Source organism: Bos mutus, chromosome 25 (assembly GCF_027580195.1).
Source record: "Bos mutus isolate GX-2022 chromosome 25, NWIPB_WYAK_1.1, whole genome shotgun sequence".
NCBI classification, from domain to species: domain Eukaryota; kingdom Metazoa; phylum Chordata; class Mammalia; order Artiodactyla; family Bovidae; genus Bos; species Bos mutus.
Window position 1 is genome coordinate 13346877 of NC_091641.1, and position 13999 is coordinate 13360875.

The following is a 13999-nucleotide window of genomic DNA, read 5'->3' on the forward strand; positions in this document are numbered from 1 at the left end:
GTGTACAAGCATAAACCTAAACAAAATATATAAAGCAACTGTTTTCAGGTCATAAACAACAGGCAGCACAAGACTGCAATTGCAGGGTGAGAGGAAATTCATATGGTGAGCCCCATGTCCTCCCTGGCTCATTGCCTGGGGACAATTTCCCAACCATAGTCTTATGTTGGGGTAGCAGAAGGGGCTGGAATTTATAGGGTCAGGCCACAGAGAGAAGAAAACTCGGCAGAGAGGGGGCCTCAGAAGCTTGTGTGTGGGTTCCCTGTGAGTGACTGGCTGAAGGCTGGGCAGCCCAGTGCAAGCTGAGATTAAACCAGACTTACCAGGGAGCAGCCACTATGAGATTGAAAATGGAAGACAGCTATGAAAATTTAAGCATCTGTAGGGGATATCTGAAAAATCTTATTAATACCCCAGGCATCCAGACACCAGAAAGACCACAGCTTAAGAGTAAAACATTCTGAAGGTCTACATAAGATCCACCTGCACAAAACCTAAAACCAAGCCCTGACAAGATCCACAAGGAAGACAAGAGTTTGGAAGCTGAGTCCCCGTCAAGTTAGACAGGCTTGGGAGCCAGCCACCATGGGATTTCCAGAGATCTACCCTAACATAAAAACAAAACAATCAAACCAACAGAAGTTTAAGGAGGTCGGTTAGTAATTGAACTACCTATTAGAACCAAAAAATCAGCCCTCTTCAAAGAAAGCTAACAGAACACAGTTGTTACAACATAGCACTTACAAAGTTCAGCATACAGTCAAATATTAACAGGCATACAAAGAAACAAGAAAACTTGATCATAATCTAAAAAAAGACAATAGAAATCAACCCTCACATGGCCTAGAGCCTAGATGATGGATTTAGCACTAAAGACTTTAAAGAGCTATTACAAATGTAAGAAATATGTCCAAAGAATTAAAGAAAATATTGTTTAAATGAGTAAACAGAGTATCTCAGCAAATAAATGGTAACTATAAAAAAGAATCAAATTAAAATTCTAGAGTTGAAAAAACTGTGTGTGTATGTGTTGAGAGAAATGGAAATAGAAAGAAAGCAAATGCTGCAATATTAGCAGTTGACAAAGGGTACACAGCTATTCACTGTACTTACCAGAATCTCTATAGATTAAAAAATTTTTAGAAATGATTAAAGAAATATTAAAGACATTATTGTTTTATGTATATATCTTTGTGTGTGTTATTGTAGGACAAGAAGGAAAATGTGATAACTTAATCAAGTTTGTATTTGAGATGCTCTCTTCCAGTGAAATGGAACTGAACTGATACAGGGCCTCATCCTGGATGAGGCACAAGATCACCTCTTGGTGACTGCAATTGTCTAGGAGGTGGGGGACCTGGTCCAAGAAAACAGCAACATGGCTGGAGAAGAAGAAAGACGATCTGCAAGGCTTTGCCAATGCCATGTGTAGAGTAAGACAAAAGCGGGGGTGGGGGTCCAGGATGATCCCCAATTTACCATCATGCCTTACTGGGTATAATAGGATATAATTTTCTGGGAAAAAATCCAGAGGAGGGGCAATTTAAGAGAAAAAAAGAAAATCTGTTCATCTTTGGACATTGGAATTTAAGGAACTGTATATAGGGCTATCAGAGAAGGCAATGGCACCCCACACCAGTACTCTTGCCTGGAAAATCCCATGGACAGAGGAGCCTGGTGGGCTGCAGTTCATGGGGTCGCTAAGAGTCGGACACAACTGAGCGACTTCACTTTCACTTTTCACTTTCATGCATTGGAGAAGGAAATGGCAACCCGCTCCAGTGTCCTTGCCTGGAGAATCCCAGGGATGGGGGAGTCTGGTGGGCTGCCATCTCTGGGGTTGCACAGAGTCGAACACGACTGAAGCGACTTGCAGCAGCAGCAGCATATAGGGCTATAAGTAGCAGATCTAAAACTCAGGAGGGAGGCATGGATCGAATATAGCTATCTTGAGGTGATTGGTACACAGTTGCTCCTAGGGATGACAGCAAAACCAATCCTAGGAGACAACAGTGCATCAGGAGTGGGCAGAAGATGAGGGAAATGACAAAGAAGTAGAAAAGAGGGAGGAGGAGAGCCAGCTAGCGGCAAGGATGCCAAGCCAGTGACAAACCAAAACCCAGGGTGTGAGCAACGTTGCCAGATGCCGGATAAACATTGAGTGTCTACTGCATCAGGCAAACAGGAGGCTATTGAGGAAACTGGGGTGTGCTGATGCAGTGGGTCTAGAAGAGTCCAAATGGAGGTAGCCAACTACTAAAGTGGTACTTATGGTTACAAAGTTGGATTGATACATCGCTCTAAAATTCAAATTAAAATACTCTCCAAAAAGGTAGAATAATGTATGCACATCCCCAGAAACATATATTGTGAGATGTACACATATGTCAGAGGCTGAGGAGACATTTTCACTAGTTGCCACACTAACTAAACTAGTGTAACATAATTTCCACCCACCACAGAGGCACATACAGAAGACATGGCTCATCACCATTATCCGCCCTGCTAGGAACCCAGAGGCTACACCGACCAGCAAATCAAGCAATCGATCTCTATTTCACAGCATGTGTTCTCCACAGAGATCTACTCCTCAACCCAAACCCACCTCAGCAGCATCTTTCTTATTTTTAATTTTTATTTTATATTGTAGCACAGTTGATTAACAATGCTGTTAATTTCAGGTGGACAGCAAAGTGATTCCATGATGCATACACATGTATCTATTCCTTTTCAAATTCTTCTCCCATTTAGGTTATTATAGAATATTGAAGAGCTCCCCATGCTATACAGTAGGTCCTTGTTGGTTATCTATGTAGCAGCACCTCTTTTCTAAGCTCCTTTGGGGAACACAACTCTCTAAGGGTACAGGAGCCATGGGTGAGTGTGTCTCATCCCCATTATTTGTGTGAGAGTGATGAGAACCCAAATGTACCAGAATGTTGAATACAAGCTTGGGAACAGGAAAGAGACCAAAAGCAGGGAAGAATAAAGGAACTAATAGAATTCTGTGGCATAAGAGAGCCAACTTAATAGGAGGGGCCATCAAGAACCCACTTCTGATCAGCAGCCATGTACTAGAGGAATGTCTTCTAGAAACTGGACTCTCCGGTTGGGGCTGAAAGAGGGGACGTTACCCCAGGTCTGGAATAAAGTGAAGATAGAATGAAGAAGGCTAAAGGCTCTTTATAAATCTTGTTTGCTGACAGATCCTGGGTCTACAAGAAACTTCCATTGCTGAGTCACAGAACAGAACAGAAAAAGCAAAAGGGAACATATAAAACCATCTTCTAATGGAAAACAAAGGTAGCATCAGCTGGGAGACTTGGAGAAAAACAGATTTTTATTATAAAAAGATCTCTCTATATAATTTATGACAAGAAACAGAAGAGACTTGGATAAACTGTGTACAAGTTGTTCTCAATAAGACAAAGGGTTGGGAGAGAATAAAAAAATATGACTCCAGTAAAAGACAAAGAAGTTGCCATGAGAAGAGCACAGCCTAAGACTACAGCAGCAACTCAAAGACTACAGCAGCAACTCAACGACTACAGCCTAAGAGCTACAAATTGGAAACAAACTGAATACCTGCCAAGATAGAATGGATAAAAAAAGAGAATAGGATAGATAAATAAACTTAGGTATTTACCTCTCAAGAAACACCATATATTGATGAAAATGAATGAACTTCATCTACCCTCAAAAACATGGTTGAGTCTCACAAGTATAAGGCTAAACAGAAAACCATAAATATAATGTGACCCCCTTGAGATGAAGGTAAAACATGAAAACAAACAATGATAGGTGACTGAGGAAGAGATAATAGGAAAAACTTCAAAGGTACTTCAGGGTGCTGGTAACACCTTATTCCTTAACCTGGGGGGTTGTTGCATGAGTGTTCATATTTGATAATAATCGAACTGTACTCTCAAACTTTTCTGTATCACACTTTGACCAAAATGTTAAAGGATAGCTACTGAAATAAAATCAAGCTACAATGAAACTGAAACTTTCAACCATAATGAAAATAAGTTCTAAAGGCAATAGTAAAAATTGTTTTAAATGACACCAAACAACTAAATCCATGAAGTGGTAGACAGACTCAAGAATGAACAGAGAAGTGCAAAAAAAGAGAAAAATGATGTGAGAAGAGACCCGTTTTGTGGAAAATATCAAATGAAGATCTAGCATTCGAATGGGAGGCACTCCTGAAGAAAAAAAAGAAAAAAAAAACAGAAATAACAACCATTCAAGATGTGAGAGCAAACTAACCTAGGCTAGAAGGAAGACCCAAGACATTAATCCAAGAAGCTGACACTGTGACTGGCAAGAATAACGTGAAACACCCACACTCGGACATTTCACAATGGTCACGGAGAACCATGAGGAAAGCATTTGCAACATCACAGCTGCAACAGAAGGGGAGGCTAAACTACATCCTAACAATGCCAAACTGAAAACAACCCCAAAATACATCCTGAATGGAACAGATACAGAAACTGAGATATATTTATATACAATGGAACACCATAGTTCATGAAAATAAGTAAACTTCAGAAAGAAGCAAGTTTAGTTTAAGACAGCCTCACAAGATTATTCAATAAATAGCACTGAGAAAACTGCTTTTAAAATATTATAATTCATGTGTCTAATAAAATTCCACATGACACATTCTAAAAACACAAGATCTACTAATAAATTCTGTATGTACATAAACTCCCTGGGTAGATTGTAAACTCCTTGGACCAGACAACAAATATTATACTTCTTTGGGCTCAGAGGTTAAAGCATCTGCTTGGAATGCGGGAGACCTGGGTTCGATCCCTGGGTCTGGAAGATCCTCTGGAGAAGGAAATGGCAACCCACTCCAGTACTTTTGCCTGGAGAATCCCATGGATGGAGGAGCCTGGTAGGCTACAGTCCATGGGGTTGCAAAGAGTCGGACATGACTGAGTGACTTCACTTTCACTTTCACTTTCTTTCCACCCAGAAAACATTTGGGTAAACATTCCTGTAATGAATGAGTAATTAGGAATGAATATATGAATGAACACAAATGAATGAATGAATGAATGAACATTAAGATCTCAACCAAATCGTCACTGCTGAGTTTGTTGGGTGATTTCCAACTCCAGTCTGACCAACTTGATGCAGCTTTGCATTATTCCCTCCTGAACTTTGTTTATAGAGAAGAAATAGAAACTTCTCAGAGTGAATGGCAGAGGGAGGTAGCCTGCATGGCAAGTGGCCCTGTTCTCAGAGGGTAACCTCTCACGGACTGGGTGGCTTTGCTCCTTACACTGAAGGAAAGGGACACTCCATCCCCAGTGACAGTCACTGACCAGGTGAGGGAACCTGCCCTTGGTGATCCATAAGCCCGAGGCTATAGCTATGGCAGGGTGGGGATGGTACCCAACTAACATCTGTGCCCAACGTGGCCCGACCACAGAGGATGCTTCAGTATCCACCAGTGGCCAACACATCAACTCCCTGTGCAACACCCTGTGTCCTGCAGGGATAAATGAGTGGACCCCCAAACAGTAGGATGTTAGGGCTCACCTGACACAAGGCAGTCCCAAGAGAACAGCAAACAGACATCGTCTCAGAAACGGCAGTTTCCCTAAAAACCAACCTGCAGTCCTCTGAACTGATGCAAGCCAACGTAGTACACCTGCTCTACACGCAGAACACATCTTCACAGCCCTGCCACAGCCCCAAGATGCTTGTAACAAAGCGTGAGCAGTCATAACTCAGGGTTCACCTTGGCAAAAATAAATAAATAAGCAGAAGGAATCTTCCATCAGAAAATAAATGGCCTTTCTCCAGGCTCAGAGTATGGATTACCCTCCTAAAGAACAAATACAGTATTTTCCCCAGCCAACATCACACCATAAAGTCCAACTTTACTCAACTAGGGACCCCTGACCCCCACCCCTTCGACATATATCCAGAGAAAACTATAATTCAAAAAGATATGTGGCACTCAAGTGTTCACTGCAGCATTATTTACAATAGCCAAGACATGGAAATCACCTAATGAACACCAGCAGATGAATGGATAAAGAAGATGTGGTACATATACAATGGAATATATTAGTCATAAAAAAGAATGACATAATGCCATTTGAAGCAACATGGATGCTAAGCGACGTAAGCCAAAGACAAGTATCATTTGATATCACCTACATGTGAAATAAAACCATGATACAAATGAACTTATATATAAAACAGAGACAGACCCAGACATAAAAAACAAACTGGTTACCAAACGGGAAAGGTAGGGGAGGGGCAAATTAAGAGTTTGAGATTAACACACATACACACTACAAATGGCAACCCACTCCAGTATTCTCGCCTGGGAAATCCCATAGACAGGGGAGCCCAGCGGACTACAGTCCATGGGTCACAAAAGAGTCAGACACAAGTTGAGAGACTAAACAACAATATATAAAACAGATAGACAACAAGGACCTACTCTATAGCACAAGGAACTATATTTGATATTTCGTAATAACTTAAAAGGAAACTTAAATATCAAACTATATTTGATATTTCGTAATAAAAGGAAAAGAATATTTAAAAATAGATACATACGTATGTATAACTGAATCACTTTACTGTATACCTGAAACTAATACAACATTTTAAATCAACTATACTTTAAAAAGAGAGAGAGAGAGTTGCTTGAAACACATAGACTTTTGGCCCAGTTCTCATGGTTTCTGCTCCATGGGGCTAAATACACAGGAGGCTCTTGGTCCCTCCTGCAAACTGGTGACTGAACGGGGGGAACCTACTCAAACAAACACCAGCACCCCACCCCCCGAATCAATGCACCACTGCCCAGCTCCCCACTGGAGCAGACCCCTGCTCAGGACACAAGGAAGACCAGGCCTCACCTCACCTGCCAAACACCCACAGCTCAGCCTCAGTCTTCTTTGTGGCCATCAGAATGGGCTCCTTTTGGAAGCAGTCAGGGCTCTATTTTTTGCTTCCAAGTCCTTGTCTGAATATCCTCTAGCCAACTAAAGGCAAGGAGATATGCAGGCACAGCTTTCCTCTCTGGTCCTCAGTCTGTCTGGACACAGTGAGCAGCTGCTGGGCCTGAGGAGCCTGGCTCTGGCCACATCACTCCCCCTTCCTCTGACCCCCTCCGGCCTCTCCCCTAAACCCAGCCCACTGGGCCCTGAGCTTCACTGCTTCATCATGGAAATAAGCAAGCCTCTACAGGGAGGCCTGGGAGATACCATGAGTTCAGTTCCAGGCCATTGCAATAAAGCTTATATTAATATCACGATGAAGGGAATCACTGAATCATTTAGTTTCCCAGTGTGTGTAAAAGTTATGTTTATGGACTTCTCTGGTGGTCCAGTGGTTAAGACTCCAAGCTTCCACTGCAGGAGGCATGGGTTCAATCTCTGGCTGGGGAACTCAGATCTCATAGGCCACACGGAGCGGCCAAATAAATAAAATAAAATATCCTTTTTTAAAAAGTTGTGTTTACACTACATTGTGTAGTTTATTAAGTGTGCAAAAGCATTATGTCCAAACAGTGTACGTACCTTAATTAAAAACCATTTTAGCAATAAAAAATGTTAACCAGCATCTTACAACGTAGTATTGCCACAAACCTTAGATTTGTTTAAAAAAACAACAACAAAAAACTGCAGTATCTGAGAAGTGCAATAAGGCAAAGTGTAATAAAACGTGGTATGACTGTCGAGAAGTAAGCAAACAACATGGGCAAGAGCAAGAAAGCTATCCCATGTCCCTGTCCTTGCTTGTTGCATCTCCTGCTGATCAACTGTGAAGCAAGTTCGGCTTCCCTGGCCCAGAACTGAAACTCCCCACCTTTCCCTTGGAAGAAATGTGCCAAGAGAAAGCGCACTGGTTCAGACTATTACACTTAAAAGCAAAGATACGGGCCATCTGAGGTAATTTTAACTTCCCTATTTTAGAAAGTAAATTTCAACTTCTTGTTTTAAAACAGTGTGTTACCAGGAACACAGCATTCCAAAACAAGACGGGAAACCGATCTGACTTGGCCTCAGCAGATGTAGTACCTAGGCAAACATCTGGCCAAATCAACCTAATTCTCTATCCTAAAAAAAAAACTCTGTCTTCCTCATTTTAATTTTTTAATTAAGGAGTTGATTTCACCAGGCTACAGAGGGGGCACTGTCCCAGGATGAATTCAGTCACCATGTTCTCTGGTTCGTTCCCAACCCTAAGGCAGGGTTACACTGTTACAGAGGCAATCAAAATAATTGCTGGCTATTTCCACCTGGACACAGATTTCAAATGATTCTGATCTGGACAAGATTCAAAGCACCATTCAAAGGCCTCAAGTCAACAGACGGCCATTAACAGGGCTACAATCTCCCCAACAGCTGGGCCCCATCGTGGACAAGAGGGAAACAGAGCCACACTATGGGTGATCAAGATTCCATCAACTGGAAAATAACATGTGGGGAGCTGAAGGCTGTCTCCCAAGTTGGTATCCAAAGGAACCAAAACATTCACCATAGATTTTTCAGGGCACCAGGTCCATCTCACACAAAGAAGTCGTCTGGGCAAAAGTGATCTCTGAACTTGTTCCTGCCGCATCATGGTTAGACCTGGCCACAACTGATGGCCAGGGTCTTAGATGCACCACAGCCCCAGATGGCTCCCTTGGGTGGCTAACCTCCCAGGCTGGGCGGGCTCCTTACCGTCCAACTCCTCCACGGAGATGTTAGCCAGCTGCTCGCTGTCGCTGCCAGCAGAGAGAGATCTGTTGAGGTAATTCCCCTTGTACAACAGGCCAGCGGTCACATGGTGAAAAGGCATCTTCTCCCTGCTCACGAGAGATGGGAGGTAGAGGGGGAGAGAAAGACATCATCATCCATTCCTCTTTTCCTTCCTGAAGGACCATCCCGGTGTTTGGACGGCCAGGGGTATTTTTTTTAATAACAATAACATTGGTAGAGGGAAAGTCAGAGAGTACCAGGGTCCCCCTAGCCAGAACGATTCCCAAATGCCCCCAAATTCTATCCTTTCCTTCACTGTACATCTTACTTCATTTTCCCCATTTAATAATGAACTTAAGCCATGGGGTTCTGGCAGACTGTGGGATACCCTGGCATCAACCAGCTGTCTCTCCATGCAAACAAGGATGCACTTGCTCCTTTCTCTGGCCTGATAAACACTTTCTCTGTCCTCATAAGAAAGGATTGAACACCCTAGAAATGTGAGTTTATCCAGGGACCAGATGTCTTAGCTATGACTGTATAGAAATCCAAGTGTTTCATTTTCCCCAAGTAAAGCAGGTATTGCACTTATCCTGCACTCAAAGCAGGTCGGACGTGCCAGGCTCTGAGCGAACACAGGCAACAGCCTGCACCTCTGAGAAGCGGCCCTGCGCCTATTAGCACGAGTGGCTCATGAGCACAGCCTTCTGAGATGTCAATCACACCTGACCTGCTGGAAAGGTGGGCAGCATCTCAAGGTGTCTCAGAACGAAGCAGCTTCCAGGACTCCCACAGGAAATGAAAGCATCCCCTTAGACCAGACTAACAAACCCTCCGGGATCCTCGGCCCAGAGCACTACCGCTGGGGGTGTGAAGTTCCCACCAGTGCAAGGGGGCCAGAGGCTCCAGACTAAGGTGAAAGGGAGGGACGAGAGATACAGTTAGAAAGTTGGTCTCTCACAGCATGGAGGTTCCTCATACAACTAAAAACAGAGTTGCCAAATGATCCAGCAATCCCACTCCTGGGCACATACGCAAACAAAACTCTAATTCAAGAAGATACACGCACGCCCGTTTACAGTGGCACTATTCACAGCAGCTGAGACATGGAGACAACCTAAATAGCCATCAACAAATGAACGGGTAAAGATGTGAGAGACATACACACACACAATGGAATACTACTCAGCCATTAAAAAGAGTGGAATAATGCTATTTGCAACAACATGGATGGACCTAGCGATTACCAAAGTAAGTGAAGACAGAGAAAGACAAACAGCAAACGATATCACATATGTGGATCTAAAATACGACACAGATGAACTTATTTACAAAACAGACTCGCAGACACAAGAACAGACTGTGGTTGCCAAGGGGTAGGGGAAGCAGGGAAGAGTTTTCCTGGGAGTTTGGGGTGGTAGATGCAAGCTACTACATTTAGAATACATAAAAAGTCCTACTGTGTAACACAGGGAATTACGTTCAACATCCTGTAATAAACCATAATGGATAAGAATATGAAAAAAAGAAGAGAGAGAGAGAAAGTTGGGTTTCCCCATAGCGGAAAGAGCAAGTTCTGTTATAGTGAGTGAGTCATGAGGCATATCTGGTTCTGCTTCCCCATCTGCAAAGGGGGTAAGAGGATAGAGAAGCCTCTGGGTGGAATTGGGGAACAGGCAGGAAAGAGCAGGAGTCAATTCCCGGGTGCAGGTAGAGGACACCCTTTTAACAGAGCTCCAGAAAGGTGAACAGGGGCACAGGAAGGGGTAATCTTCCCACCACTAGGGGCATGCAAGCAGAGATTGAGGCCTCCCTTGCCAGGGGTTCTGTGGGAGAGAAATGGCCCCTGTGTTGTCTTCCACACACCAATCATCCTCCAAGTGAGTCCCTTGTAGAGTCCCTCTGGGCATTAAAATTTGCATCTGTGTGTTAAGCCAGAGTGGTCCTAACAGCCCCTTAAGGCACTGCTGAGCAACCAGGTGTAAATTACAGAAAGAGACAGCCAACAGAAGGCCAGTCTCTGGGGATGACTGTTCAGGGCTTCCGGGCTCCCAAACCTTGTGTCCCTCAAGTCACACTCATGACAATCAACTGTCCCTGGTGATGGATGCTGTGGGGGCAGGGTACTGTCTTCTTTTCCCTGTGACACTACAGGCCTGAGTGACAGGCCGGCAGGATGCCCCTTCCTCTCTCTTCCTCCTGACTAGAGTCCACTCCAGCATACTCCTGGATGGACTGAGAGCTACTGACTTAGAGATCAACCCATGAGACTCCTAAGAGCTACAGGGCTTGACCAAGAGCAGGAAGCCGGTGAGTGGAAGAATCCATTCTAGAACACAAGCCTCCTAAGCTCTCTTTCAATTAAGCAACCTTAGCTCTCCACCAGACATTTCCACCCGGATGTCAAACCCTCATTTCAAACTTAAGATGTCGAAAAATGAATTAATTATCTTCAAAAAAAATAGGCCACACTTCCTGATTTCTCTATTTCTATCAAAGGTACTTTTCTCTCATCATAACACCTGGGACGATTCTCACAAATGTTCAGGGCCCTGAAAAGTAAAACAGACACATGGCTGAGGCTGGAGCCAGCCACCAGCCTCCAATGCACCCTTAATTCTTTCCACGGCTAACATCCCTCCATCCATGGGCCGATCGCAAGTGACAGGAGGGAATCACAGAGTATGCAAGCCTTTGACAATTGGAAGGGGCACATCTCCAGCTAATTATAAGTCAGACTTTTCCCCTCCCAGCCAAATCTATCCTTATACGTAAACGGGCAAGAATCTTTCTTTGGGTGACTTCCCTGGTGGTCCAGTGGCTAAGACACCGAGCTCCCAATGCAGGGGGTCTGGGTTCCATCCCTGGTCAGGGAACTAGATCCCACATGCCACAACAAAAGATCCTGCATGCCACAATGAAGACCCAGTGCAACCAAATAAATAAAATAAAATTTAAAAATAATAAAAATAACAAAAAAAATTTTTAAAGAATCTTTCTTCGGAAGACAACTTCAATTACCATCACCTCTTTTCTCAAAGTTAAATTCCAGACCAAACAGGTTTAAAGATGAGAATCAGACGCACAAAGTAGGGCCACTCTCCCTTTCCTATGGCTAGCCCTGATTTGGGGCACCATGTGCCACTGTGGTCATTTCAGCCTAGACTGAGTCCCATGGTCCTGGGAGTGATATATCCATACTGGCTAACATTTCCTGTGTGGTTTCAGCATCCCTCTCAGCACTGGCCCCAGGACCCAGTCAATCTGTTGTTTTAACCATCGTTTAAATCCTTCATAAACATAGGAAAGCACCCACACTGATCTCTAATTTTGCCACCTGGAAGGAGGCCCCACTGAGGTCAGTAAGGCACGGAAAGCATTTCTTCCCACGCCACCGCTCATGACTCCAGTGTCTCAGCATTTTATAAACCTCTTCCCATGATCACCTTCTACTTGGTTGTCTGAAGCTCTGGCCCCACCACACGCATTTTTACAGCTGCCGTAACAAGGTTATACTCAAACACATGTGTCCAAGCCACATTCAGCTGCAGAATAAATGCTGAGTATTCTGCAGAGAAAACTGGTCGCAACTGAGTCCCACTCGATAGACCAACATAATTTGCTTCTGGAAAAAGCAGTCTACAAAATTAGATACATATTCAGTTCATTCACCCGAAACTTTCGCTCAAAGTCTAGTGCGAAAGGAAACACGTGCAATTGAGCCATCCGTAGAGATAAATAAAGTCATGTTCGAGAAAGGGAAGAACATTATCCCAAGTAAGCTAAAAACAGCCGCTGCAATTAAAGACTAAATTTCACCCCAAGCCACCTGGGGAAATCCAGGCTTTTAAGGTTCTCTGTTTGGCTATGGAAGGAAGGGAAACAAATCAGTTCATCAGCAAAGACAGACGTGGTCCTGAACTAAAGCTTAGAGATGGGTCCTTATATATACATTTAAATAGTTATTTTACTCATTGAGAACTATTAAGTGACTGTTTATCATGTGAACATTTTTTTCTGTATTTTCTGTGAATTTGTAGTTTCCTGGCTACGAAACACGACTATCTGGTCAAAAGCAGTGTTAGATTTAAATCCTAGCTCTGCACTGATTAGCCATGTAGGTAAATAAATTAACCTCTGTAAGCCTCAGCCTTCTCCTCTGTAAAACTGGGGGCTTGACATGTACTGCATAGGATTTTTGTAACCATGAAATAAGATAAGATACAGAAAGCACTTGACTTAGCCTCAGAAATGTTCTCAATAAATATCATCAGTAATTATTTGCTAAGGATTACATGAAGTGGGATGCGGGGCAGAAGAAGGTCACAATATGTCAGGTGGAAGATAAAACACGCTGGCTTTTGAAGGAGGATCAGGAAGAACCTGGCCAAGGGTGAGTTTCAGAGAGAAGCTGGCTGGCATTGCATGCCATGGATGCGCCAAACAATTCAGTGTGTATACAACAGAGCACCAGGGGCCCCAGCACTAAGCGGTGTCAGCAAGCAGCTGACTGTACCAGGCTCTGCTCCTGCTTAGTTGCTCAGTTGTGTCCGATTCTTTGTAACCTCATGGACTGCAGCCCACCAGGCTCTCTGTCCATGGGGTTCCCCAGGCAAGAATACTGGAGAGGGTTGCCATTCTCTTCTCCAGGGTATCTTCCTGACCCAGAGAGTGAACCCAGGTCTCCCATATTGCAGGCAGATTCTTTACAATCTGAGCCACCAGGGAAGCCTGACTGTATCAGGAGGAGAGGGCTATTTGAATGAAAAGCACCAGCGATGAAAAAGAGTCTATTTCCTGGGTACCACCAGGCTCCATGGTCATATCAAAGATGAGTTGTCAGGAGGCTAAAAACAAAAGAAGTTCCTGTTTTCAGGATTGAGGAACTGGTACACTTCTTGGCAAAGTAACAAACCAAAGAGGCTCACTCCCCTTGCCTTGAGATGATGCTCTTCAGTGACAGTTAATTTTCTGTCACCTTGACTGGATCACGGGGTGCCCAGATATTTGGTTAAACGTTATTCTGGGTATGTCTGTGAGAGTGTTTTGGGGTGAGATTAACATTTAAATTGGCAGTCTGAGTAAAGAAGACTGCCCTCCCCAAGGTGGTTGGGCCTGATCCAATCTGTTAGAGGTCTGAATAGAACAGAAAGGAAAAGTAAAGGAAAACTTGTTCTTTCTGTCTGAACTGTTTGAGCTAAGACACTGGTCTTCTCCTGCCTTTTGACTTGGGCTCAGGCTGGAGCTTACACCAACAACTCTCCTGGGTCTCT

At 43.7% G+C, this 13999-nt stretch overlaps 1 protein-coding gene across 1 annotated transcript in view; it reads right to left on the reverse strand.

Moving 5' to 3' along the window:
• CALN1 (calneuron 1) overlaps window positions 1-13999 on the reverse strand; it is a 414595-nt gene that overhangs the window by 359544 nt on the left and 41052 nt on the right. Inside the window, exon 2 of the mRNA XM_070362644.1 lies at window positions 8709-8833. Within this exon, the coding sequence (XP_070218745.1) occupies window positions 8709-8826 (118 nt within the window). The 5' untranslated portion in view covers window positions 8827-8833. The remainder of the gene's footprint in view (window positions 1-8708; window positions 8834-13999) is intronic.